The sequence below is a fragment of the Equus quagga genome, chromosome 17, assembly GCF_021613505.1.
Source record: "Equus quagga isolate Etosha38 chromosome 17, UCLA_HA_Equagga_1.0, whole genome shotgun sequence".
NCBI lineage: Eukaryota > Metazoa > Chordata > Mammalia > Perissodactyla > Equidae > Equus > Equus quagga.
Genome location: NC_060283.1, coordinates 38,847,779 through 38,873,944, shown reverse-complemented (window position 1 = coordinate 38,873,944; position 26,166 = coordinate 38,847,779). Strand labels below are relative to the sequence as shown.

The following is a 26,166-nucleotide window of genomic DNA, read 5'->3' as shown; positions in this document are numbered from 1 at the left end:
GGTCATTTTAGCTAACATTCTCACCCCCCTAAATCTTTTATATAAAACTGCAAACCGGAAGCTCTCCTGCCTCTGTAGTCACAGTGCCTTTATCCCAAGGGAGCTGCCTCTCCAAGCTCAAGGTCACTTTCAATGCCATCCCCCAGTTCTCGGGTAAGGGATGGGGCCTGGCATCATGGAAGTAAAAATCAGGCTGACCAGGGCACAAAAGGGCTGCATGGGCTTTGGACATTGGTTGCCTCCAACCAGCAGCCAGCAGCTCTTTATTCCTCCTTCCTTGCTTAGCAGAGCCCCAGTTTTTTTGTTTTTTAAAGATTTTATTTTTCCTTTTTCTCCCAAAGCCCCCTAGTACAAAGTTATATATTTTTAGTTATGGGTCCTTCTAGTTGTGGCATGTGGGATGCCACCTCAGCGTGGCTTGATGAACAACGGTGTCATGTCTGCGCCCAGGATTCGAACCAGTGAAACCCTGGGCCGCAGAAGCAGAGCGTGCGAACTTAACCACTTGGCCACGGGGTGGGGCTGAGAGCCCCAGTTTTGTCCTGGTGTACATCCTCCTCCCATGTGGCCATCCAGGATCAGGCCTCGTTGCAAGATGGCCACCACCATTCCAGGCATCACATCCAAACAGGACCATCTCCAGGCTAAGGTGTGTGTGAGCAGGTGGTTGTCTCTTCTGTGTCTCTTTTAAGATAAAAGGAACCGGGTCACACACCCATGACTAAACCAGTCAGTGCAAGGGGAACAGGGCCATGCCAACGATGACCGATCGCGATGCTGATGGCTAACCCGTTTCTAACGTTTATGCCAGGCGCTGGCCTCTGTGCTTCACACACATTAACTCATCTGTTCCTCTCACAATCTGACGAGGTGGGTATTGACGTTTCACAGAGGAAACGGGCTCAGAGAGGTTCACAACTTTTCCCATGTCCCACACCCAGCACGTGCAGAGATGGGAGTCACGGGGCAGCTGGGCACTGGAGACCATACCTCGAGGGCTGTCCTGTGTCCCGGGCCTGACACCAAGCTCAGCCCCATGACAGGTGAGGAAACGGCCCAAGTCACACGCAGGCATCCTGGCCCAGAAGCTGGAGTACCTGGGGACAGAGCAGGAGTGGGTCTGGGAGGGGCGGGGCCAGCTGCTGGCCTCTGTCCTGCCCCATGGTGTCGTCAGACCCCATGGTGTCGTCAGACGCAAGGCCTCTCCAAGGGCAGGGAGGATCCAGCCTGGGGCGCCGGCAGCACCTCCCGAGCCTGGCTGCGCGCTCGTCGGGCCATGCAGAGGTGGCGGCCCACGGAGCTCGGCCAGAAGGACCTACAGCTCCCGGGGGCTAAGGGAGAAGAAGGAAAACGGGGAAATGGCAGCAGGTGCCAGCTCAGGGCCAGTCTTTCCAGACAGACAGCTAGCTGCAGGGGCAGGAGGTGCATGCCCTTAGTTCCTAACCTGGCCCCGTTCCCGTGAGGTTCCACCCACGGGCACAGTGAGGGCTCGTCCAGCGCAGACGTGACCCTGTCGGGGCTTTGGTCACTACGCTGCTTTAACAGGTAAACTCCAAATGCAGTGGCCACAGCTGAACCCAGTGTTCCTCTTGGTTCCAGCACGTCAAGGCAGTGTGTTCAGGCCTTCAGGGCCCTGGCTGCAGCCCTCCACGGGGTCACTCAGGGATCAGCTGGGGCGTCCTCACCTCCGTGCGGGGTGGGGACCTGGCCTGCCTGGCCTGAGTGCAGGGGCTGGGCAAGGATGGGAGACTGGGCGGGGGACGGTGCTCAGCTGCCTGTCCCTGCTCGAGGGGCCCCGGGGTGAGGTGTCCTCAGGGAAGAGGCTGACAGCTCCCCCAGGACTGGTCCTGCCCAGGCGACGTCCCTGCTGCGTCCTCGCTCTGCCCTGCGGGCCTCGACCCCCAGCCTCTAGCCTCGGCCACAGGCACTGAGGCTGCTCCACTGGCTCCCAGCTCAGTGTCTACCCCGCAGGACAACGGAGGGAGCTTGGGGAGATTCAGCCTCGGGGCACAGGGGCGAGAGGGGAAGTTGAGCCACAGATCTTATTCAGTGTCGCTCCTCTTCCTCCAGCGGGAGAAGCCCACCACCAGGCCGGCCGGGCCACGGTGGCTGCACGAGCGCCTGATGCGGCGCCAGCGTCAGGAGGTGTTCTCTCAAGCTGGGATCTGGTCTCGCACGGCTGCCGACTCGCTGCGGATCCTGTCTTCACTTAAAATTTTGATAGTTTATTCCTCATGGAGTTTTCAGCATTAATTTTGATTTCTAAAAATATTACATTGAAAACGATCTGTCCTGGTTACTGACTTTGGGTGCCTTTAAACTTGGCGCCCAAGGTCTCACCCTGCCCTCATCCTGGCCTGCGTCACATAATCTCATTTTGAATGTTCGAGGCTCCCACCCTCTCGTGGCGCTGGTGGAAGCCACTGCTAGATGCCGATGAACATCAGTTCTCTTCTCCCCGCCCCTGACGGAACCCCTGCCTCCCCTGGGGGAAGCATGTGCCCAAATACGCTCCTGCAATTGTGCCCACCTTCTCCAGGCTCCTCTGCTGTCAAGCTTAGTAATGTGACTAACTTTTGGCCAAAGAGATGTTAAGTATAAACTGAGATTTCCAGGAAGTTTCCTTAAAAACATGAGAATGTGCCTTTCTCTTTCCTCCTGCTGCTGGCCTGGAGGGCGGACATGACAGCCAGAGCGACCTCAGCCAGTGTGGGCCATGAGACGGTCTTGGGAATGGAAGCCCCCTCCTTGACACCTCCGTGAAGTCATGGACTGCCCCCCACTGCACTTTTTATATGAGTGAAAACTACGTGTGTCTTGTTCTCTGTCTTGTAGAGTTGAGCCTAACAACTCCTTGTAGCCGTCCTTCCATAGCAAATCCTCATCTCTCCTGCAGGGAGAGTTGGGCAAAGATTTTGTATCTGGAAAGGCAAAAGCGAAAGTGGATGGAGCCATGAGTTAAACCTATCATGCAGGGGTGTGGCCAGAGAACAGGCTGGGCCCCTGCAGGAGACGGCCGGGGGCAGAGCAGCTGCAGAGCCGACTGGAGCACACGTGGGGCAGATGTTTATAGTGTGTGGAGGAGGGTCTGAGGGTGCCAAGTGGCCTGGGACAGAGGAGCTGCGCCCTCGGGGGTGGCACCTGGACCACGCCGGCCCAGCGTGGGCTGCTGGCCTTGGCACATGCTTCTCTATCAAACAAGAGCTTGGGGACAGCCCTTACGTAGTTTTGATCACAAAAGTGTAAAACATCGCAGAGCACAAGGAGCGACAGGCTCCCTTGCCCACGCTGTTGACAGAAGCGGCTCAACCATTAGCCGCCAAGCTTCCAAGGACTTCGTGTTGCGGGCCAAACCCCACGCTGGTGAACAAGAGCCTGTGGTCACTTGGCCCCCAAGATCATCAGTCCCCAGGCCTCCAGGATGTGAACACTAAGGGCCGCTGCCCCCAGGGGGAGTCCCCAGCACCCACATCAGGTGTTCCTGCGGGGACAGGCCCTGGCCTTCATAGCGGGCCGGGACCACGTGGGCTCTGACCGCTACCCTGGGGCGGCTTCTGTTTACTGTGGTCACCTCACCCCTCTGGACACTGGTGGCAGGTGGGAGTTACATTTGTCACTGAGCCACTGTTGCTGAACCTGAGGACTTGCATCCACTGGCCCCAACCCAGAGGTCCACCCTCGGGGGTCATCGGCCGGGGCTGGGAGCAGGAGCCAGGCGGGACTCTGAGCTCTTCCCTTCGGGGAGGGACGGTGTGGTCCGTTGTAGGCAACAGCTGCCACCATGCAGGTGAGGTGTGTCTGCTCTGAGTCACCCGCATGGGACGAGCACAGCGGATGCCAGGCAGCCAAGGGGCTGGGCCGCAGGGGGCCCCACTGCCCATAGCACTTGGAGGTTTGGGGGAACCTCCCCTGCCCTACTCGCCCTCCACTGTCACAGGATTGGAGCTGACAGCAGGACGGGCAAGTCACCCACCTGGAGCCGATGGTGTCAGGCCAGGACTTTACAGGTCCCTGGACAGAAGCACTGAGTCTGACAGGAGGTAACTGGAGCTGCTGGGGTCATCTCGCCAGCTGGGGAAAGTCCACGGGGGACAGAGACCACCTTGCAGAGGCAGGCTCTGGCTGTCGTCCGGGTGCTCGGCCCTCCGTGGGCCTGCTGTCAGCTGTCCTGTGTGCTCCTGTTTCACGAGCCAGGAGAGGCCCGTTTTGGCTCACGCCCGGCTGAGCTGGTTGCAGCCACCCGCAGTGAAGGGTCCAGCTGACACTGCAGCCAGTGACCCGAGCACCTTGCGAGCAGCTGTCAGTGCCACACTCACGCTCCTGGGGGGCGAGGCCAGAGGGACACGCAGGACTTGAGGGAGCTGGAAGCATCCCTCTTGTACCTGTGGGCCGGCATCACGGCGTCAGTTCCTCTCTGAAGTGCGGCGAGTTTCCAGAACGCTGGCACACTCCGGTGCCTGCGGGCGGCCGGTGCCTGTATCACGGCCAGGCTCAGAGTGAGGGGCGGTGCGTGCTCCTGTGCGGACGGGGAAGGGGCCGCAGGACGCGGTCCTTCACTGGCCCAGAAGGAAAATGACGCCTATGAGGCCACGGTTTTGGATTATCAGGGAATTCTTGTGTGCCTCCCCCCCTTTTTTTTGCCAGAAAAATGCCATGGTTGAGTAAATATGTTTTCTGTAACTCAACCACCACTGCCCCTTCTTATTTCCCTAGGAGTAACCAGACCACTTCCAGTTTCTTCCAAGACAACTTTTCCCATGAGTCTGAATTTATTTAAAATCAAAACATACTTCTGTTATTCCTACAGCAGCACTGATGCAGTATTTCTAAATATAAACCGTGTTTATTTAGCATCTGAAGTTCGCTTGGGAGAAGAGGCCAAGTAGACCGTGAAGCTGTCAGCGCACAATGCAAACGCAAGACTGCAATGGAAGTGGCTTCTTTCTAACAAAATCTCACAGCTCTCTCCCAGTGGCCGCACTCCACACCTGAATCAAAAAAAAAAACAAACTGGGAAGGCAGGAGGGGGCCACAAGCAGAGCCCTTCCGGGGGCCCCAGGCCGCAGCGGGCCTCCCTGCGGGGCCCTGTAAGGCACATTCTCCCCGCACTCGTCCTGGCAAGTCCCATCCACCGAGGCCTCTGGCTTCTCAAAAGCAAAGCTTTTCAGTATTATATTGTTTCGTTACCTTAAAGTGAATGAGGGGGCATCCCAGGGAGAGACGTCAGTTAGAGTACAAGGAACAGAAGGGCTTACACCCAGGGCCTGGGCTTCCGGCCGCAGCTCCTCAGAGCCTTCCAGTTCGGTGTCATCAAACATCACGCAAGGTCCCTCTCCGGACACAGTCCCGAGCCCACGCTCGAGGCTCCTGGGCCGAGCCCGGTCTGAGAAGCTGAAGGCAGCTCGCCAGTCCAAGTGCAGTGCCGTACAGGGCGGCGGCCTCGGCGCAGAGGAGCGCGTCATCTGTGATCAGCCTCCCAGACGGACCCCGGAGGCGCTGGGGTTTCCGACACGGCTCCGCCCAGCGCTGGAGGAGGACGGAGGCCAGGCCGCTGGGCATCAGGCTCTGTGAAAGGCAGCGTGGCGCGACAACGGGCACCCGACCTCGCCAGGCCAGGGGGCAGGCCCGGACCCCGGGCCATGTCTGTCACTTTCTTTGCATCTCCTAATATTTGAGTGCTATTTTAACATCAAAGCTAAAAGGGCTGATGAGAAATTGTGTGAAATCAAGATGATAACCACACTTAGCAAGAGAGTTGCTACAGAGCTTCATTTGAGGTAAGGATGAATTTATTACATTTTCTCAGGAATCCTGCTTTCAACTGAGTCAGACTCTGAGAAATTGGATCATGTGTGTCCTAAATCAGTCAAGTCAGTGATATGACAGATGTTCTGTCATAAATAACCACTTACATTTGATAGTTAGCCATGCCGAATGACGAGAACAATCTCAGTTGACATTTTCATCTATCTTTTCTGAGGCTACTCATACTGTCAGCCCACGCCAGGCCCGTCTGCCACGACCCTGCCTCACACCACACTTCCAGACATGAGGCAGCTGCGGGGTCTGTGGCGGCGGCGGCAGCAGCAGCAGCCAGAATCTTCTGAGCCGATAGCACAGTCAGCTAGCTCCTCAGGGCTGCTGGGCCGCCGCGTCGCAGCCAGCAGAGGCTTTTCTCTCTTTAGCAGCAAACACGTAGCTCGAGAGGATGTCCATCTGTCTCCTCATTCCGAAAGACAGCTCATGCTACTCAGAACCATAGTTTTAACTCAGACCAAAGAGGGGAGCGTGTGCTGTGTGGGGACGCCCCTTATGTCATGGCGGGAGCCTGGCCAGATGCCCAGTGGGAGTCGAGCGGTGCCAACCTTAGTCAACACGGATACCAGAGTCATCTGAACAGTGTAAGAGCAGAGAATGGAACACGAGTATTTCCAACGGCAGACGTGTCAGAGGTTAGCGACGTGCCCTTTGACCCATGCTGCTGTCAATGCACTGTAAGTTTTCCGATAAAAATAGCGGTTGGGGTCAAGTGTGGTGGGAGGGCAATGTCGGACTGGCACCTGTAGGGTGTCGCCAGGCCTGTGCCAGCCCCCAGGGGACGGGCTGCATAGCCGAGTAACAAAGGGTGCTCTCCTGGCCTGGAATGAACCATCCCTTTGCTCGAAATAAAGCAGAGGACTGGAGTCTGTGTCAGCACAAGGTAGAAAACCAACAAACCTGCTCTCCTGGAGCCGACTGGTGGATTGTGGGAGGAGCCCAAGGCCCTGCGTGGCAGCCAATGAGGCCCCGCCAGGCCCCAGGGACAATGGCTGCTCCGGTAGCAGCACTGCCTGGGTGCTGTGCCCACAGGGACGTCGGCAGCTATCTGTGCTACCTGAAACTCCCAACGTGGATGGAGAGAGAAGCTTCTGGTCCACGGGGCCGGGCAGGCGTCTCTGCACCAGAGAAAACATGGCTGCTCTGGACACGCAGGGCTTCTTGGCTGCGGGAGACAGAGGTGTCAGTGACTCACATACCAGGTCAAGGGGTTTGGAGTGACTCTACAGGTCACTCCAACTTTTAGGGGTCAAGTTGGAACAGGCCACAGGGATGTGGGTTTGCAATTCTGACAGCTCCTTCCAAACCACCCCATCGGAGGCCCTCAGTCCCCCACCGCCATGTGTGGGCCCACGGGTCCCCAGGCCCCGCCCACATGGTGGGGCAGGCCCAGGTCCTTCCCAATCTGCCAAGGGAAAACATTTCACCGCAGAGCAAGCTTCCCTTCTCTGCTTTCTGAATCAAAGTATAACATTCACAGATGCACAAATCTTAAACGTCCAGCTCCATGAGCCGTTACAGTTAACGCACATTGGGTAACGCCACCACCACCTCGGCCCTTACTCCCTTGTACTGCTTGCTTTGGCCCCCTGAGGGGCTGGGAAATGACGATGAGGAGGCAAGCAGGGGCTAACTGGGCAGGCAGCTACATCAGAAGCTGCTGCAGCAACTCAGGAGAGAAAAGAACACCCAGCCAGCCAGAGCGCCGAGAACGGGGGAAAGGCTGACTGAGGAACGAGCAAGGCAATGAGACCGGAAGTGGGGAGCAGATAAGGATGACCATGGCGTCTCTGGTATGGCCTGTGTTGGGGTGACGACATGGACCACGCAGTGAGAGTCAGGTTCAGGCACATGGAGTTTGAAGTACTGGTTCTGGTGGGATGTTCCAGGAAATTCTGGAGGGTGTATGTGGTCTGGAGGCCAAGAGCAAGCAAGCCAGACTGTGTATAGGAGAGAGAGGACTGAGTCCACCCAAGGTGAGGTGACTGGGGTAGAGCGGGCAGAGTGATCAGAGAGCAGGACGACACCAACCCTGGAAGATGGCTGGGGAAGGAGCTGGGAGGTAGGAGGAACCAGGCAGGGGGGGAGCTTCCTGCAGAGGGACGAGCAAGCAGGGCGGAGAAGGGAGGGGAAGCATCTGTGGGTTAGCAGCCAGGCAACTCCCTGGAGGGAACTGAGAGGAGGAGTGAGCCACGGGCAGGTGACAGCAGCAAGGAAGCAGCTGCAATGGCACATATGATCGGGAAAGCTCCTGTTTTCAGATGACTGAGACCTGAGGATGCTGGTGTCTGAAGGAAAGACCCAGAAGATGGGGAGCGGTTACATACGGGGAGAGAGGAGCAAGCAGAGCTCACAAGGAGGGGAGAGGATGAGACCCGGGCACGCGCCGAGGCTGCCTCCTGATGAGTTCGGGTACCACATTTCCTTCACAGGTTCCACAGAAAGCCCTCTTAGCAGGTATCCTAAAGAACATGGACACTGCAGGGGACAGAGGAGAATTCCACAGCACTATTTCTTCACAAAGCACACTTTTGTATAAGGAGAGTACTAAGCCCTAATCAAGAGCTCCCAGCAAGAGCAGAGCGCGGCAGAGGTTCCCAGCGGAATCTGTCACATGAGTGAGAAGCCTGGTATTACCTTTTCCTTTTGCCCAGAGCCAGCTGTTTCTGTTTTTCTTTTCCAATGTCATCCGTGACTGTACTGAAATCATCATCATCTTCAGCCAGGAGATTCTACATTTCAAAATAATCAATGAGCAATGTTTTCAGACATTTTTTTAGCCTACACTTCAAAGAGCTGTGTAAAAATTACCTAAATTGACAAGAGGAGACATGCAAATGTACATCATCTAGATTAGTAACATAATAATGGACACACCACACTCTAGCGCTTGGTGAAGACCAATGAAGCGAGTGACGGGAAGAGCCTGAGGCGGGATCACTCTGCAGCCCTCTGGCCTTCGCCCTCACCCGCGTGCCGCCCAAGCGAGCCGGGCAGAGGGCTCTGGAGGGAGACACGGCCAGCTGAGCGATCACACAGCTCTCACCGCGGACTAGAGACATGGCTGTCTGTTCTCCAAAGTCTGTCCAACTGTTCTCACCCACACAGCTCTACAGCTACCCCGAGAGCTTCTGAAAGGCCCGGGGCTTCCAGCTCCTGGGCAGGTCCCCGAAGCTGTACCGGAGTGCTTCACAAATACAGGATGCTCCATACGTCCTCCTGAGGGACCAAGGCTGCCTCCTTCCCACTACGTGCAGTCGGTTCCATGTGCCAATATTATTTACCGCAAACACTGGCTTCTCCTTCAGCGGCCCACAGGCATGTCTCAGCGAGCGTTAACTAAGCCAGCGCTGACCCTGCGAAAACATCCTAGGGAGGAGCTGTATGCCAGAGAGAGTTCTGAGGCTTGCCAGGCCTGGGTTATGGACTCCCCAGGCCACTGGCCACGTCCCCAAGTGCAGATTTGGGAGCACTGCAGCGAGTCCCGTGTGCTGTGACTAGAGCTCTCGGCGACCAGGAGCAAACGGACAGCCGCAGGCGGGTTTTGCTCCTTCTCCAGTCTCAGGAGAGAAAACTGCTGTAACAAGCGTTATAATCTCCATTCCAATAAATGGTGCATGATAAACACTTGATAATGTTTATTCCAGTAAGTTGTGCTTGATATGCTATTTAAAAATTGTGAAACATTACAAAATAAGAGTAGATATGGAGCTGAGGGACAGACAGCACGTTCTCAGGGTGCACAGGCGAGGGCACAGGCGGTGCGGCACGGCAGTCGAGCGCACGCCTGGACACAGATCCACGGGCACACCAGTCCCATAACCTCCCCGCACCTCATCCTCCTCATCTTAACATGGCACCTGCTTCCTACGGTTGTCATGAGGAGAAACAGAGTTAAAGGGACACGTGGATGGTGCTGGCAGATAATAAAATGCCCAGTGAAAGTTAGCTATCAATAATATTAACCTTTTACCATCTTTACTTCATTTTTATCTTTCAAGGAAAAAACCTAAGAATCTGTCCATGTCCCTCCCCCACTAGAGGAGGGCACTACGTCGAGTCTGATGCTGTTGCTCCCGCCTGTCTCCCTCGATCACTACAAGGGAACGTGACCCTCAGCATCTTCATGGTTGTACACTTTCCACAAATGACCATCCTGTGACTTCGTTTTCTTTTTCAACAGTGAACACGCGGAGGCACGTTCACATTGACCTGTGTGGCTGCGGCTCCTTTGTTTGAACTGCTGCGTTCTATGCCATTCTATCGATACTTCTGTTTCCATTTGATCTGTCCCCTTTCTAAGAGTCATTTGAGTTCTTTCCAGTTTACACGATCACCAACAGTGCTTCAGTGAACGTCTCTGTACGTCTCCCCACATGTGTGAGGCGTCCAGGGTGTGCATCCAGGAGTGGAATGACTTGCTTGGATCTATTACATAGGCATCTTTTACTTTACTAAAAACTGCAACTGCTCTTCAGTGTGGCTGTGCCAATTTGCACTCCCACTGCTAGGGGTGTGGGTTCCGAGGGTCTGGGTTGAAATGGTCGTTCGCCGCTTCATCTCCCAGGTCCTGGTCACCGGGCACTCGCTGCCTTCCCATCTGCTTACTGGCCATTTAGTCTCTCTTCTGAGAACTGCCCGTCACTCTGCCGATTTCTCCCTTATCGGGTGATCTTTCTGCAGCTGGGTTGCGGGAGTATTTGACATATTCTGGATAACAATCCTTGCTAGTTATATTGTTGCATATATCTTTCCTTGTTTGTGGCTTGTCTTTTCACTTTTTATGGTTTCTTTGATGAACAAAATTTTTTACTTTTAACGTAGTCAAATTTATCCATCCTTTATGGTTTGTGTTTTTTGTTGCTTATTTTAAGAAATCCTCCACCTTTTCTTCTAACGGTTGAAAATCACTGCTTTTCACATTTCAGTCTTCCTGTTGATTGCTGTATATGGCATGAGCAGAGGTGGATACAGATTTTATAGGGCCTAAAGCTTACATAAATTTGGGGACTCTCTGTGAAAATGAAATCGGAATTATGACTACAATTTTTCCTATATGGATAACCACTTCTCCCAGCACCATTTATTGAATAATCCATGTTCAATGTTGCCTCGAATACCTGTCAAGTGTCCTTCTATATGTGATTCTGTTTTGGGGCTCTCTATTCCAATCCTATTTGTCAACCCTGTCCCAAAGTGACACAGCTGTATAATCAGTCTTATCACTTGGTAAGGCAAGTACCCTGACCTTGTTCTTGAAAAATACCTTAGCTCTCTGGCCCTTTGCTCTTCCATGTGACTTTTCCGTCTTTAATCTAATCTATATGGTTATCCACTGGAATGACACTGAACTTAGAGCCGTGGGAGGAACTGCTGTCTTCACTATGGGGCTCTCCTTCCAAGAACATGATATGGCTCTGCATCTAGACGAAGCTTTAATACAGCTCAAGATTCACCGCTCCAGAAAGGTCTCATCAGTCTTTTCGTTGGATGTATTCCTAGGGACCTTGTAGACTGATCTTATCATCTTCTGAACTCTCTTAACTTATCGGCTGATCTGTAGTCTCCTGAATCTCCTTTATAGAAAAACTGCATGGAAGAACAGTTTTATTTTTTCTTTTTAGAATTTCTTTACCTCGCTTTCAATTTTTATTTACCTTTCTTTGGGAGGAGGAGCGGTATATTACCTTGGCCACATTGATTAGTATAATGCTGAATAGAAGTAGTGATTAAGAGAATGCTTATTCCCTCATATAAAATTACTGATATTAAGTTACTGATTTAATAATTAATACATTAATAATCTTTAATTCTTATATTAAGGATTAAAATTATTAATCTTTAATACAAAATTGTTGCTACATGACAACAAAGGTTTGTCCAAGGAGCGCGAGGATGGCCCAGTGTCAGGAATCTATGTACCTACCAGATTAAAGAAGAAAAACCATATGGCTAATTCAACAGACACAGAAAAAGCATAGAATAAAATTTAACATTAAACATCCAGTGCATATTTAACTTTAATATTAAACATCCATGATTTTAAAATCATGATTTTAAAAAAAGAACCTGGAGCAAACTGGGGGTACAAGGAGACTTCCCGACCTGACAGGCCCTCCTGGAACTCGCAGACCCACACCTGCTGATAACACCACAGAGCATTTTCCTGCAAGTCAGACCCTAAGCAGGGTTTGGGTACTGACGTTCTACTGGCCTCCTACAACGAGTTGTTTGGCTTTCCTTCTTTTTCTTTTTCCATTCTCTAAAAAAATTTACATAAAATAGGATTATCTGTCCCTTTAAGATTTGATAAAACTTCTCTATAAAATCATTTGATCCTGGTGTTTTGTCAAAGTGGTATATTTGTTATTAAATAACTTACCTTAACACCAATAGTATCGCCATCTTTCAAGTGATAAGGCGCCCCCTGCAAATTATCTTGCTTTTTCTTCTTTTTCCTCTTAGTAATTTGCTGGTTCTATTAAAAAAAATCAAGCATCTTAAAGAAAGAAAACTCAACCTCAAATTCTTACTAAATTCCCTATCTGTGAAAAATTATAATTAATCTATTCACTATGCCAGTAAGGCCCAATCTGAGAAAGCCCCACAACTTTACCCAGCTAGATATTGGAAGCCATTCAAACTTTTCAGGAAAGTATTTGGCAATTTCAATTTTTTCCACAGGAAGAGAATAGAAATCAGCAACTCGCTGCCTCAGGGAGCCAGCAGTCCAGCCTCGGACAGCATCCCACACCATGTCCATGGGCAGGGCGTATGCCCTCTCGCCAGGGAGGCGCATCTGCGTCCTCAGCAGCACGTCCTGGGGGCTGCATCAGAAAGCAATCAAAGGTCAGATTTAAAACAAACAAGATGGAACTTTGCAGTAACTGTGGGGGCCAAGATGGGCAAAACTTTGCCTCCGACTCCTCTGGTTTTTATAAGGAGATCTCCCCTAAACTCTGAATACTAGTGGGAAATCCTCTTTTCTACTTCGATTTCCTGCAATCCTGACCCAGATGAGAGGCGAAACTCTCATTCTAGCCCACAGCAGAATCCCCTGGGGAGGCAGCTGAAGGTGGTGGAGGAACCTTCCTGGCGGGCACGGAGGGAAGTCAGGAGGCAGAGCTACAGGGCTGGGCCGGGTGACACTATGGGGGTGAAGGGGAGGGGTCAACCGGCCTAAGGTCCCAGCCATGGCGACTCCCTGGGAAAGGCTGGCATCAGCGCCAGAGCTGTGAAGCTACCGTAGGTGCTGAAACTCTGAGCTGGTGTGGGCAGCCAGGGGTGAGAGGTGGGAAGAGAGGCGCTGGAGGCGCCGAGATGACAGCTGCAGCTGCGAGAGTAAAAGAGGCCCTGGCTGGAGAAGAGCGTGGACAGCAGGTCCTTGGAGGAAGAGAAGAGAACCTCTCAGAGAGGTCGGGATTGTGACAGGACAGGAAGTAAAACTACAGATGAGAACTGGGAGGCAGAGAGGAGAGAAATGGCATTTTAGGAGGTGAGACAACAAGTGATTTTAAATGCTTATTTCTGTGATATCTGGTGTTTTTACCAAAGAGAAAGAGTGACCCAAGGGGAGAAAAAGAACAAGCGGAGGAAAGAGGGAGAGCGCAGGCCTCGTGCACCGGGAGCTGAGAGGGGAGAGGAGGAGGCTGTGCGCCAGAAGGGCCTGGAGAGACTGCCCCTCCCTCAGGGGAAGGCCGCGTCGGGTAGCGGAGCGGAAGGCCCGGAGCTGAGGCAGTGAGGCCAGAGCACAGGCAGGGTGGTGAGCGCAGGCAGTGCAGCTGCGAGGAGGTGACAGGGGCTGGGGCGGGGAGGACGAGGAGGGACCAGAGGCCCCACTGAGGAGAGCAAGAGAGCTCTGGAGGCCGGTCAAGGACAGAAGAGCCAACAGGGAAGGGGTCTAAGTAAGCGCACAGCACGGCCTTCAAAGGACACCGCTTACAACACACGTGACAAAGGGTCAGTATCGTTGTTATTGAAAGAGCTCATACAGATTAGACTCTTTTCTAAGACCCCATTACAAAAACAGGCAAAATGTTTGAAATAATTCACACACTCACAAAATACAAATGGCTCATAAGCCTTTGAAAAAATGCCCAATCTTACTAGCAACCAAAGCCTTGAAGCAAATGAGACAAGGTGACCATTTCTCATTTCTCAACTTAGCAACAGCCAAACAAGGAAAATACGCAATGCGTGTGTGGGGGTGAGGGGAAGTAAATACTCACGAACACTGTCTGTGGGAATACAAATTGGTATTAACTTACCTGGAAAGGAATTCCACATTATTTTAAGAGGTTTAAAATGTCCATACCATCTGATCCAAAAATTCCCCTCCAGGAAACTACTCCTGGTAATACACTCTGCATGAAGAATGCATTTTTATAAGAGCGATGCGATTAAATGAAGGCTCGAGAGGGCTGAAGGAGTGCTGTTAGAGTTACTGTCCAACAGGCTGACAACAAGAATGATGTTCACATCATATTACATAGAAAGAATCATAATATTTGGTGATACAAAACAGTCGTCTTTTTTTTTGAGGAAGATTAGCCCTGAGCTAACTGCCGCTAATCCTCCTCTTTTTGCTGAGGAAGGCTGGCCCTGAGCTAACATCTGTGCCCATCTTCTTCTACTTTATATGTGGGACACCGTCCACAGCATGGCTTTTGCCAAGTGGCGCCATGTCCGCACCCGGGATCCCAACCTGTGAACCCCGGGCTGCCAAAGTAGAACGTGCGAACTTAACCACTGCACCACCGGGCCGGCCCCAAAACTCGTATAAAAGATTTTCCTATAATGACAAAAAGAACAGGAAGGTTTGACTGTAGACGACTCTGAGGTACTTCTTTATTCAATACCCAGTTGTTGACTAGGACACACGCCTGTGCTAGGTACCGGGGATATGGCGGTGACCAAAGAACACAGCACTTGCTCTCACAAAGCTTATACTCGGGGAGTGGGAGACACGCAGTAATGGACAATTCCACAAAGATGTACTGGGGGTGTCAGGATGAAAAAATCAGGACTTTAAGGGGGCAGAATGACAGGTGCTATTACACATCAGTTTGACAACAGACCATCCCAACGCATCGATAAGAGCTAGGGATGAGCATCTTGCTTACCCTTCAAGATCAATGTGCATTTGAGACTTACTGGAAAAGTCTCACTGTTTTCGTGGAAAAATGACTTCCAAGTTCTAGATACCAGACACAGAAATACATTTCTTGAAAACAATCTGTTTTAAGTTGCCAGACCACTCAGAAAAGCAGTGAAAACATAATTTACTATTAAGTTTTTACATTTTTAAAGACATGAACTCTCCACCGTGGTAAGACACACATGTCTAACCTGTATGCGTAGGGAGAGGTCTTACCCCAAGTTTTCTTCTTTCTGAAGGGGCTCTAAGCAGATCTCAGTTCTCCTGCCCAGTTTATATTCCCTGATAAGAAATGAAAGAAAATAATATTGAGTTAACATATCATTTAATTTTGTACAAATATTTTTTGCCAATTTTAAGCTTTTTTCTTAAGCAAAAGATTATACTGTATAAGAACATTCAAAATTTAAGAGACTACTATGAATAAATATACCCCAACAAAGTGGACAACCTAGGAGAAATGGATAAAAATTCCTAGAAACATACAACCTACCAAGACTGAATCAGTAAGAACTAGAAAATGTGAATAGACCAATCACTAGTAATGTGACTGACTCAGTGATCAAAAACCTCCCAACAAAGAAAAGTCCAGGACCAGATGGTTTCACTGGGGAATTCTACCAAACATTTAAAGAATTAATACCAACCCTTCTCAAACTCTTCCAAAAAATAGGAAGGAACACTTTCAAACTTATTTTATGAGGTCAGCATTACCCTGATACCAAAACCAGACAAGGACACTACAAGAAAAGAAAGTTACAGGCCAATATTCCTGATAAACATAGATGCAAAAATCCTCAACAAAATATTAGCAAACTGAGTTCAACAGTACATTAACAAGGTCATGCACCATGATCAAGGGGGATTCATTCCAGAGATACAAGGATCGGTCAATAGCTGCAGACCAATCAATGTGATATACCACATTAACAAAATAAGGGATAAAAATCATGATCATCTCAATAGATGCAAAAAAAGCATTTGACAAAATTCAGCATCCTTTCATGATAAAAACTCTCAATGAACTGGATATAGAGGAAACAACTCAACAAAATAAAGGCCACATATGACACGCCCACAGCTAACATCATATGAATGGTGGAAATCTGAAAGCTTCTCCTCTAAAACTAGGAATAAGACAAGGATGCCCACTGTCACCACTCTTACTCAACATAGTATTGGAAGTCTTAGCCAGAGCAACTGAACAAGAAATAAAGGCATCTAAGTTAGAAAGGAGGAAAACTGTCTCTATTTGCAGCTGACAGGATATTATATATCGAAAACCCTAAAGACGCCATCAAAAAGCTGTTAAACTAATTCAGTAAAGCTGCAAGAGAAAAAATCAATACACAAAAATCAGCTGTGCTTCATACACTAACAAGGAACTGTCAGGAAGAGAAATTACGAAAACAGTCCCATTGACAAAAGCATCAGGAAGAATGAAAATAGTCAGGAATACATTAGCCGAGGAGGTGAAGGACCTGTACACTGACGACTGTGAGACTACCACGAAGGAACCGAGACGACGCAAATAGATGGAAAGATACTCCATGTGCTTGGAGTGGAAGAATCAACATCATTAAAATGTCCACACCACCCGAAGTGATCTAGACAATCAATGCAATTCCCATCAAAATTTCAATAGCATTTTCCCACAGAAACAGAAAAACCAATCCTAAAATTTGTATGGAACCACAAAAGACCCTGAATAGCCAAAGTAATCTTGAGAAAGAAGAACAAGCTGGAGGCATCACGCTTCCTGATTTCAAACTATATTATAAAGCTTTAGTAATAAAAACAGTATGCTACTAGCATAAGAACAGACACATACATCAATGGGTAGAATAGAGAGCCCAGAAATAAACTCATGCATATATGGTTAATTCATTTACAACAAAGGAGCCAAGAATATTTCCCTATTGTAATAGGGAAAAGACAGCTCTTCAATACACGGTGCTGGGAAAACTGGACAGCCACATGCAGAAGAATGAAACTGGACCCTTATCTTACACCATACCCCAAATCAACTCAAAATGGATTGAAGACTTGAACGTGGGACCCAAACCATAACACTCCTACAAGAATACACAGTGGGTGGCTCCTTGACATTGGTCTTGACAATGAGTTTTTGGATTTGACACCAAAAAAAGTTTTAACAAAAGCAAAAATAAACAAACAGAACTACATCAAACTAAAAAGCTTTTGCACAGCAAAGAAACCATCAACAAAATGAAAAGGCAATCTACAGAATGGAAGAAAATATTTGCAAATCATACATCCGATAAGGGATTAATCCAAAATATATAAAGAACTCATACAAATCAATAGCAAAAAAACCAACTAATCTGACTAAAAAATGGGCACAGGAACAGAATAGACAAACAAATGGCCAAGAGGTACATGAAAAGGTGCTCACCATCACAATTCTTTAGGGAAAGACAAATGAAAACCACAACGAGATATTCCCTCACACCTGTTAGAATGGCTATCACCAAAAAGATAAGAGATAACAAGTGTTGGTGAGGATGCAGAGAGAAGGGCACCCTTGTGCACTGTTGGTGGGAATGTAAATTGGTGCAGCCACCTCTGGAAAACAGTATGGAGGTTCCTCAAAAAATTAAGAATGGAACTACCATATGATCCAGGAATCTCACTTCTCGGTATATATCCAGAGGAAATGAAGACAGGACATTGAAGAGATATCTGCATTCTCACGTTCAGAGCAGCATTATTCACAATAGCCAATACACAAAAACAATCCTTGTGTCCTTCAACGGATGAAGGGATAATGATGTAGGATATATACACAATGGAATATTATTCAGCCATGAGAAAGGACAAACTAGAGTTTGCGACAGCACAGATGGACTTTGACTTATTTCACTTAGCACAATGCCCTCAGACAGAGAAAGACAAACACTGTACGATATCACTTATATGTGGACTCTAAGAAAGCCAAACTCAGAGAAGCCAAGACTAGAATGACGGTTGCCAGGGCTGGGGGTGGAGGAAAGGGGAGACGGTCGTCAAAGAGTACAAACTTCCAGCTATAAGATGAGTAAGTTCTGGGGATCTAACATACAGCACAGTGATTACAATTAATAATACAATATTACAGAGTTCAAAGTTGCTAAGAGAGAAGATCTGACGTGTTCTCAGCACAAAGGAAGTGGTAATGATGTGACATGACGCAGGTGTCAGCTAGTGCTACGGCGGTCATTATTTTGCAATATGGAAGCATATCAACATGTTGCACACCTTAAACTTACACAGCGTTATATGTCAGTTATATCTCAATAAAGCTGGAGGAAAAAACAACACTCAAAATTTCGCTCATAGTATCTGGAGCACAGTAAAAACAAGAAGCTACATTCATACTTAATATGGAAAAGTGAAGTTGTCCCAGAGTTTAATTTATGATAAAAAGTGTCATCCAACTGACAAATGCAGAACTACCAGGAACAGGCTTTCTTTATCATCTGACTTGTCGCTCAGCCCACCCCCACTCAGCACCCCAGCGGTGCAGGAAGGGAAGACGGGGTGTTCACGGAGAAACCTACTTGAGCTGCTGCTGGTCAGCTCGTAAGAGCCTGCTGGGGCGCTTACTTTCCACCGTCCAGGCTCTGAGGAAGGCTGGGGATGGGATGACAAACTCCGAGAAGGAGGGCAAGGTCATGGCCTAGAAAGGAAACAGACATTTCTCCAATGGTTTGAAAAAGTACTCTTAAAAATACACTGCTTTAGGAAAAAATGAAGCACTACACAATGACATCTGAGGGCAACAGTATCTCGAGTAATGGTAAAATCTATTCAAGAAAATCAAAGGAATAGCTCTTAAATGAAATTAATCCTGAGTCATTTTTGTATTCCTGTCTACTGAAATCAGCCTGAGGGACAAATGAATTTTCCATTTCTAAGTCTCAGCCAAAACCCCTTTTTTAATCACTACATTTTAGGAAATGAAACTTTAAAATTAACTTCTGAGTATAACTCACAAGAACGCAGGCTGCTCTAATAAAAGCAAGGGACTCATCTCTAACTGCCACCACTGCTAATGAAATTCCTCAATACTGCACGCTCTGTCAAGGACAGGACTTTTGATTTTGAAATACTTCAAAATCTGCAGATCCAACCGCAGGGCCTAAACTGCTGTGCTAATTCTGTGGGGGTAGATAACCATTTATATATTTAGGTTGTAGTATATAAAATGGCCAATATTCATCCATTTATTACCTAAAGCAGCAGTTGTGTATATTTTAATCCAACACAAGAAAGAAAAAAGTGTCTTGCCTTTTGTTCTCACAAAAATAAGATCATTTGCTATTTTTTGAGGCAGATTACTTCATACATTGAGGACACACAGGAAAAGTCAGATATTACTGACTGATATTTGTATTAAATGCCCCCACACTTTTTCCTTTAAGAGGAAGAAGGGACGTTCATTTCAGTCCAACAACAGTGACATGCTTCTTAAGCACTGCGTGATGTATTCAATCCAGCCTTTCCATTTGGACAAAACACTCTTTCTCTATGAATGTTAATGTATAAGAACACAATTCAATATCTAGTTTGACATCCTGACATAAAGCTGATATTCTGACCTCCTGGGAAACTGTTAACATGTCTTTTAACTAACAACATTTAACACATGGATCACAATGATACAAAAACGATGTAAATAAACGGGTAAAGTGAATGCTTTACAAATGTTTCAATAAATCATGTTTCCCTAAAAAATCAAAATGAACGTAAGCCGCAAGTCACTGAGGATATATTCAAATGAAAGCACAGCATGCCTGTCAGAGTAGGGACAAATGAAAGCCACAAGGGCAATTGGCAGAAACAAATACCAGGGAGCGTCTGAGCCATATGCATGTCGCCTGCTGGGTACTTACCGCTGAACATGGCATATAACAAATGCCCTATCAGAACAGACTGTAATTGAGGGAAAAGGAAATAGAAGAACATATTAATATCTCACTGGAAGAAGCCAGATCACCACTAAGGCATGCTGCAGGAGGAAGTCTGACCTGAGACTTCAGCTCCATCAAGGTGGCATCTTCTGAGATGTCAATGTCTCCCAAGTAGTGGAGGGAGACTTCTGCATGTGCGTCACCAGGAGCACCTGTGAAGGACAGAGCCAGATGTCTGACAGGGGCTTTCAATGTATCTACTTCATATTTCTGAAATACGTGCCATGTTTTGATATCCTAAATAGTTTCAGTACAATTCCGTCCAAGAAACTCGTAATCTGAATTCCTCAAATTAGCTCCCTCCCGACTTCAGAAGGGAGGAAGCTCCGCCTGGTAAATCAGCAGGCAGGGAGTATGCTGTTGGCACAAACCATGGTTTTCTCACTATAATTGGTTTGAGGAATTTTACACCTGTGCTGTGCACATAGAATGCTCTTTTCCATACGCTCTCCTTCCTCAAAGAGGACTTTGCTGGTGGGATACTCTGTCCTTATTCTTTATATTACCTTTCTGTTTCTTTTTCTCATAACACTTATCCCAACTTGTTACTCTTTTGTGTGTGTGCGTATATGCTTTTTTTTTTTTCTTGGTGAGGAAGATGGTCCTCGAGCTAACACCCATTGCCAATCATCATCTTTTTGCCTGAGGAAGATTGTCCCTAAGCCGACATCTGTGCCAATCTTCCTCTACTTTGTATGTGGGATACTGCCACAGCATGGCTTGATGAGCTGTGTATAGGTTTGTGGCCAGGATCCGAACCTGTGAACCCTGGGCTGCCGAAATGGAGTATGTGAACTTAAGCCCTACACCACTGGGCCAGCCCCTATATGTGTATTTTTTTTCCCTAATCTGTCTCCCCCAAAGAACATGATTTTCAAGAGAGGGCAGGCCATCTAGCTTGTTCATCTCTCCAGGGCCTGGTATAGTGGGTGCCACACAGCAAATGTTTATGGACTGAAGGAATCCTTGACAGTAAGAAGGCCTTTCTATATTTGCTTAAAAAGGAGAAAAACAGAATGCTCTCTCACCTAAAACTCTGGATTATAAAACATGGTAACTAAATTCAAAATTCAGAATAATTTCACTCATTTTTGCTCTAATTAAATGTCTTCGTTTATTGCTGGGCATATTGCTAATACATAATAGGAAATTAGATTATAAGGAAATTAAGTGAAAAGGCTCTCTTCAGGAGAGGTTCTTCCTGTGTCTTAAGGACACTCCAAGCTATTAGACACTTTCAGGAAACTCTCAGGAATGAAAAATGTTTCTCATACGTTGTGATAACAGAAGGATTACCAAAAAATGAACCTGTTTTTTTACATTCATGGAGAAACACACTCATTAAACATGCTTTTGAAGTTTGTATCCAACTCTACATGTAATTATTCTATCAAAGCAGTTTTAGAATTAGTTAAATCTAATATAATACAACTGAAAAATAACAATGCCAATTTCATAGCTAATTCAACACAGAATATTTTATTGCTCTCCACATATAACCCTAACTTCAAAGAGTAAGGAGGTAAGAATTTGACTTGTTTATATTAATTTCAGTACTGAGGTTTGAAAGATAAAAAGAAATGTAAATATATGATATAATACTTCCAGAAACTAAAAAAAAAGCTAAAGAATTAAGTAAAGCATGATAAAAAGAAAAAAAATTGGTCCTACTAAAAATATATTCTCTTTATAGTTACAAAGGAGATTAATTTGCGTTTTTTTAAATAATGAAGTGGAAATCCACTTTTTACAGTGGCAATTCAAAGTCACTGCTAGTGACTTCTTGCTCATCACAATGTGTGTGCTGCATTTCGTCTGTGGAGAAGCAACTCAGACTAAAACAATATGTTTACACTCTGCGTCTCTTCTCAGAAGTCGCTGAGATGCGGGGGACGCCCTTGAAGCGGTTCCTGGGGATGTGGTGGCAGCGGCAGAGAGAACGGGAGCTGTGCAGGGTATGGACTCCAGCCCCGCCTCTCTGCCCTGGGGGCTGCAGTGAAGTCACTGTCAATGATTTAAGCCGTGGTATGGTAGTTTATTGTAATCAACGGGGCTGCTATTCTGTTGTCATGTGGCTTTTCAGAGACGATATATAAAAATTCCTTTAAAAAATTTAATATATTAATATAATATAGATAAATATAGTCACAGTACTTTATAGAGGTTACAAAGCACTGGTTAAAAATAGATGGTGAGGGGCCGGCCCCGTGGCCAAGTGGTTAAGTTCGCGCACTCTGCTTCGGCGGCCCAGGGTTTTGCCAGTTTGGATCCTGGGGACAGACATGGCACCGCTCATCAGGCCATGCTGAGGCGGCATCCCACATGCCACAACTAGAAGGACCCACAACTAAAAATACACAACTGTGTACTGGGGTGCTTTGGGGAGAAAAAGGAAAAATACATTCTTTAAAAAAAAAAAATAGATGGTGTTATTATGATGGAATGACTTATGGAATAAATAGGTTTTGATTTTCAAACTTACATCTTTTAAAATATATATTTCAGTTGCCTTCAGAGCAGAAGCATTTTACTTTTCTTTATGACCCGTTGGCTACTGCAATTCCGTTCTGTTCTCACCTTGGGAGGAAATAGCTCTCCAGATCCCACCTTGAGAAGGGGTACAGTTCCTCCGGTCCTGATGACTCTTCCAGTGACCCGAGGGATGCTGAGGCTGGTACCACCAGATGGGCACCGTCAGGAAACCCTGAAGAATGGAGCATGTCTAACTGCTGTGATACACACAGATTAAGTGAACTTCCACTTCCACTTCCATAGAGAGAAACATCTTGACAACAGGAAATGTTTCTGAATTTATTATTTTTCCTTTTAGATGTACTAATTGCCATATATTACACTTGTTTATTGTTTTTACAATCAAAAGTTTAAAATCATAAAAATCAGTCTTTGGGATGACTGGGACTAAATGTTCTTTGTTTAGAAGTATCTTAGTAGCTCCAATAAATGAAAAATACGAACAAAGTAACAAAATATTTGACAGAACAAGCTATACAAATCTTTCCAGGTTCTGTAAGAGCACCACCTGCACCACGTGCCACTTACAAGCAGTTTCCATTGATCAAATTCCTGAAAGAACTTTACAGAGAAGCAACAACCTGCTGAGCTCAGCTGGATTCCTGTAGACAAACTACATGAATAAGCCTCTTTCCTTAAACAGATCTGTGTAATTTCAGTTTTACTAACTTAACAGGTTCTTCCCCACCCCTTTTTTTCAGTTAGTAAAGAAGCTGTAAAAGATTTATTAAAGGATGAAAGATGTTGTTGTCACAGTGCTCAGTTTCCAACAGTAGATGATGAGAAGGTAAAAAAAAAAAAAAAAGAAAAATATTTAAAATATATAGTTCAAGAAATGAGTATTAAAATGAGATTTCTCCTTTTTATCCAATTGGTGAAGATCAACAAATACTCAACCTCTATTTAATTGAATAAATAAATATAAATCAGAACAATAAAATTCTACTTTTTCACCTATCAGTCTGTCAAAAACTAGAAAGTCTAATAATATTCTATATTGGTAAAAATACAAGTAAACTTGAACTCTCATAAATTGGTGGCAGGAGTATAAACTGCTGCAAAGTGTTTGGAGAGTAATTTGGCACTCTCAAAATTTAACATGCCCAAGCCCTCTGACCCAGCCACTCCACGGTTGGGAATTCACCTTCTGATACCCTAGCCCAAACATGCAAAGCCATAGATGCAAGGACAGTTACTGCGAGTTGTTTATGGCTAATACGTAGCAAAACCCTGAACCAATCTAAAGGTCTCTCTGTAGAAGACTGGTTACATTATGGTCTGCCATAACTTTTGACAAAGCAATTTCAGCTCTAGGAATTTATCCTGTAGATATATACATGCAAAACGGCACATACATGATATTTTTTGCAGTGTTATTTTCTATCAACAAAAGACTGGAAACAACCTAAGTCTTCTCTGGAAAGGGACTGGTTAAATAAATTATGGTACCTCCATACAATGGAATATTACATAGCCATCAAAGAGAATGAGATACCTTTATGCGTGCTGATACAGTATATATATGGAGATAAAACATTAATGGAAAAACTTAGCTACAGAATAGGGTGTCTAGCACATAATCTTTTGTATAAATAAAAAGAAAAAATATGTGTGTATATATATGCATATGTATATATATGTGCTACATATGTAGACACACATCCGTGTGAGAGCGTGTGTGTCTACATTAAAAAGCACAGAACTCTGGAAGGAAAGAGAGGAAGCTGGCTGCCTGTGGAGGGAGGACACCGAGTGGCTCGGAGACGGGAGGGACACTACTTCCTGGCCCAGCTTTGTATACACTTTGAATTTTGTATCACGAGTACCACCAATTCAAAAATTAACTTTAAAGAGCATGGTAGAAAACACAATAGAATTCTATGAAGTCATGGAAAAGAATAAGGTAGGTCTGTTTGTGTTTACATGAGGAGATCCTCAAGAGATATTAAGTGAATAAAAACAAACAAAAAAACAACAAGAGGTGTAAAACAATGTATAGAATATGATCCCCTTTATGCAAACTTTAAAAAGGATATGCACATATTTACAGTCAACATATAAATAGGCATAATTTTTTTCTTGGAAGGGTATATAAGGAAAAACAAGTCAGTTGTGATTCTTTCTTGGGAGAAAGCTATGGGAGAAATTTTTGTTGTTCATTCATAGCCTTCTGCTGTTTCAATTTTCCATTCATCAGCAAATGGTTATCTGAATGCTGGAATTTTGGGTCATTTTTTGGTTTTCATCTTTACACCTATCTACATTAAAAAAACCCTATAATAATGGTTTTAAAAAGTGATAATAAGCAGTGTTTATGAAAGCAGTGAAATGAGCCCTCTCAGTTACTGCTGCTAGGACTGTAAATTTGGTACAATTCTTTGGGAAAACAATTTGTCAATACACAGCAGCGAGTCTTGAAAAAGTTCATACCCTTTGACTTGTTAATTCCATGTTTAGAACTATCTTAAGGATTTATATTTAAGTACTATTTGTAAGAACAAAAAATGTAAAACAAGCTCAACTTCCAATAATGGGGTACAGGTGAAGTAAACTGTGGTAAGTCATACATTGGATGTAATGACTGTTTTTGGATTTTATGGTCAGGTTAAAAAATTAAATATAAAGGGTAGGAAATAAAATTGTACATACAACTGATTTTATAGGAAGGAAATATATAAAGCTGTAAAATATGGGAGCTGTCTGACTGGTAGGATCTTGAGTTAAGTTCTCTACTCTGTATGATTGTCTGTATTTGCCCATTTTCACACAATGAGAATATATCGTCTTTGTAATCAGAAAACAGTAACTGTTATCTACAAAATGTCTGATTAGAAGCAAAATCTTACCAGAGGAGGAAGTTTTCCTTCAATTAAAAGCAAAGTATCTCCAGAACATATCGTAAGCTCTTTCAGTGTTGCATCCTGGGAAAACAAATTCCTTTTTGTCACTTATGACTTCTGAAAGGGACAAACAGACCACTGGATCTTTTTTTTTAAACCCTATGCCTCTACTACCCTTTCAAGAAACAAATAAAGGAATAATAAAGCAGATATTGAAGAGACAGGAAATAAGCTAAGACTATAAAACAGTAAATCATTATGTATTAAATTATGGGGTATGAACTGTAAGTATCATAAAAGGTTAGAGGAAGGGAGATGGGTGAGGTGAGAAATGATGAGAGATGGATTTACATAAGATGAAATCTTAGGTGAGCCTAAAAGGATGGGCTGGATTTGGAAAGCCAGAGGAAAGCCAGAGGAAGCGGAATGAGTCTCTCCTGGAACGAACAGGGAGAGTCACGGTTAAGTCAAGAATAAGTATGGCTTGTTCTGGGGACGAGCAAAGAGCTAGAGTGATTAGGGTGGGGAGCAGCAGTTGGAGAGTAACAGGAGAGAAAACTGGATTGGAAGGGTGGTCACGGATTGAAGGGATGTGGAATAGAAAAAAAGGGGTTTTCAGCGGCTTTGAAAAAAGCCACTCAAGACTTCTGAGAAGGCTTTTTTTTTTTTTAAAGATTGGCACCTGAGCTAACAACTATTGCCAATCTTTTTTTTCTTTCTGCTTTTTCCTCCCCAAATCCTCCCAGTACATAGTTGTATACTTTAGTTGTGGGTCCTTCTGGTTGTGGCATGTGGGGCGCCACCCCAGCATGGCCTGAGGGGCAGTGCCATGTCCACAGCCAGGATC

The 26,166-nt window shown here is 46.3% G+C and overlaps 1 protein-coding gene across 3 annotated transcripts in view; it reads right to left on the bottom strand.

Annotated features, from left to right (window-relative positions):
* Nucleotides 1–4,738: 4,738 nt before the first annotated feature.
* USP40 (ubiquitin specific peptidase 40) overlaps nt 4,739–26,166 on the bottom strand; it is a 73,464-nt gene continuing 52,036 nt past the window's right edge. Inside the window, exons 21-29 of one of the 3 annotated variants that reach the window (XM_046643259.1) lie at nt 25,326–25,400; nt 22,525–22,651; nt 20,005–20,099; nt 18,535–18,653; nt 15,191–15,256; nt 12,434–12,644; nt 12,200–12,295; nt 8,455–8,549; nt 4,739–6,982 (exon numbers count right to left, since the gene is read on the bottom strand). In XM_046643259.1, coding sequence (XP_046499215.1) covers nt 6,871–6,982; nt 8,455–8,549; nt 12,200–12,295; nt 12,434–12,644; nt 15,191–15,256; nt 18,535–18,653; nt 20,005–20,099; nt 22,525–22,651; nt 25,326–25,400 — 996 coding nt within the window. In that variant the 3' untranslated portion in view covers nt 4,739–6,870. Of the gene's footprint in view, nt 6,983–8,454; nt 8,550–12,199; nt 12,296–12,433; nt 12,645–14,465; nt 15,257–18,534; nt 18,654–20,004; nt 20,100–22,524; nt 22,652–25,325; nt 25,401–26,166 lie in introns of those variants that run through there. The other 2 variants (XM_046643261.1, XM_046643260.1) reach the window with 2 other exon arrangements.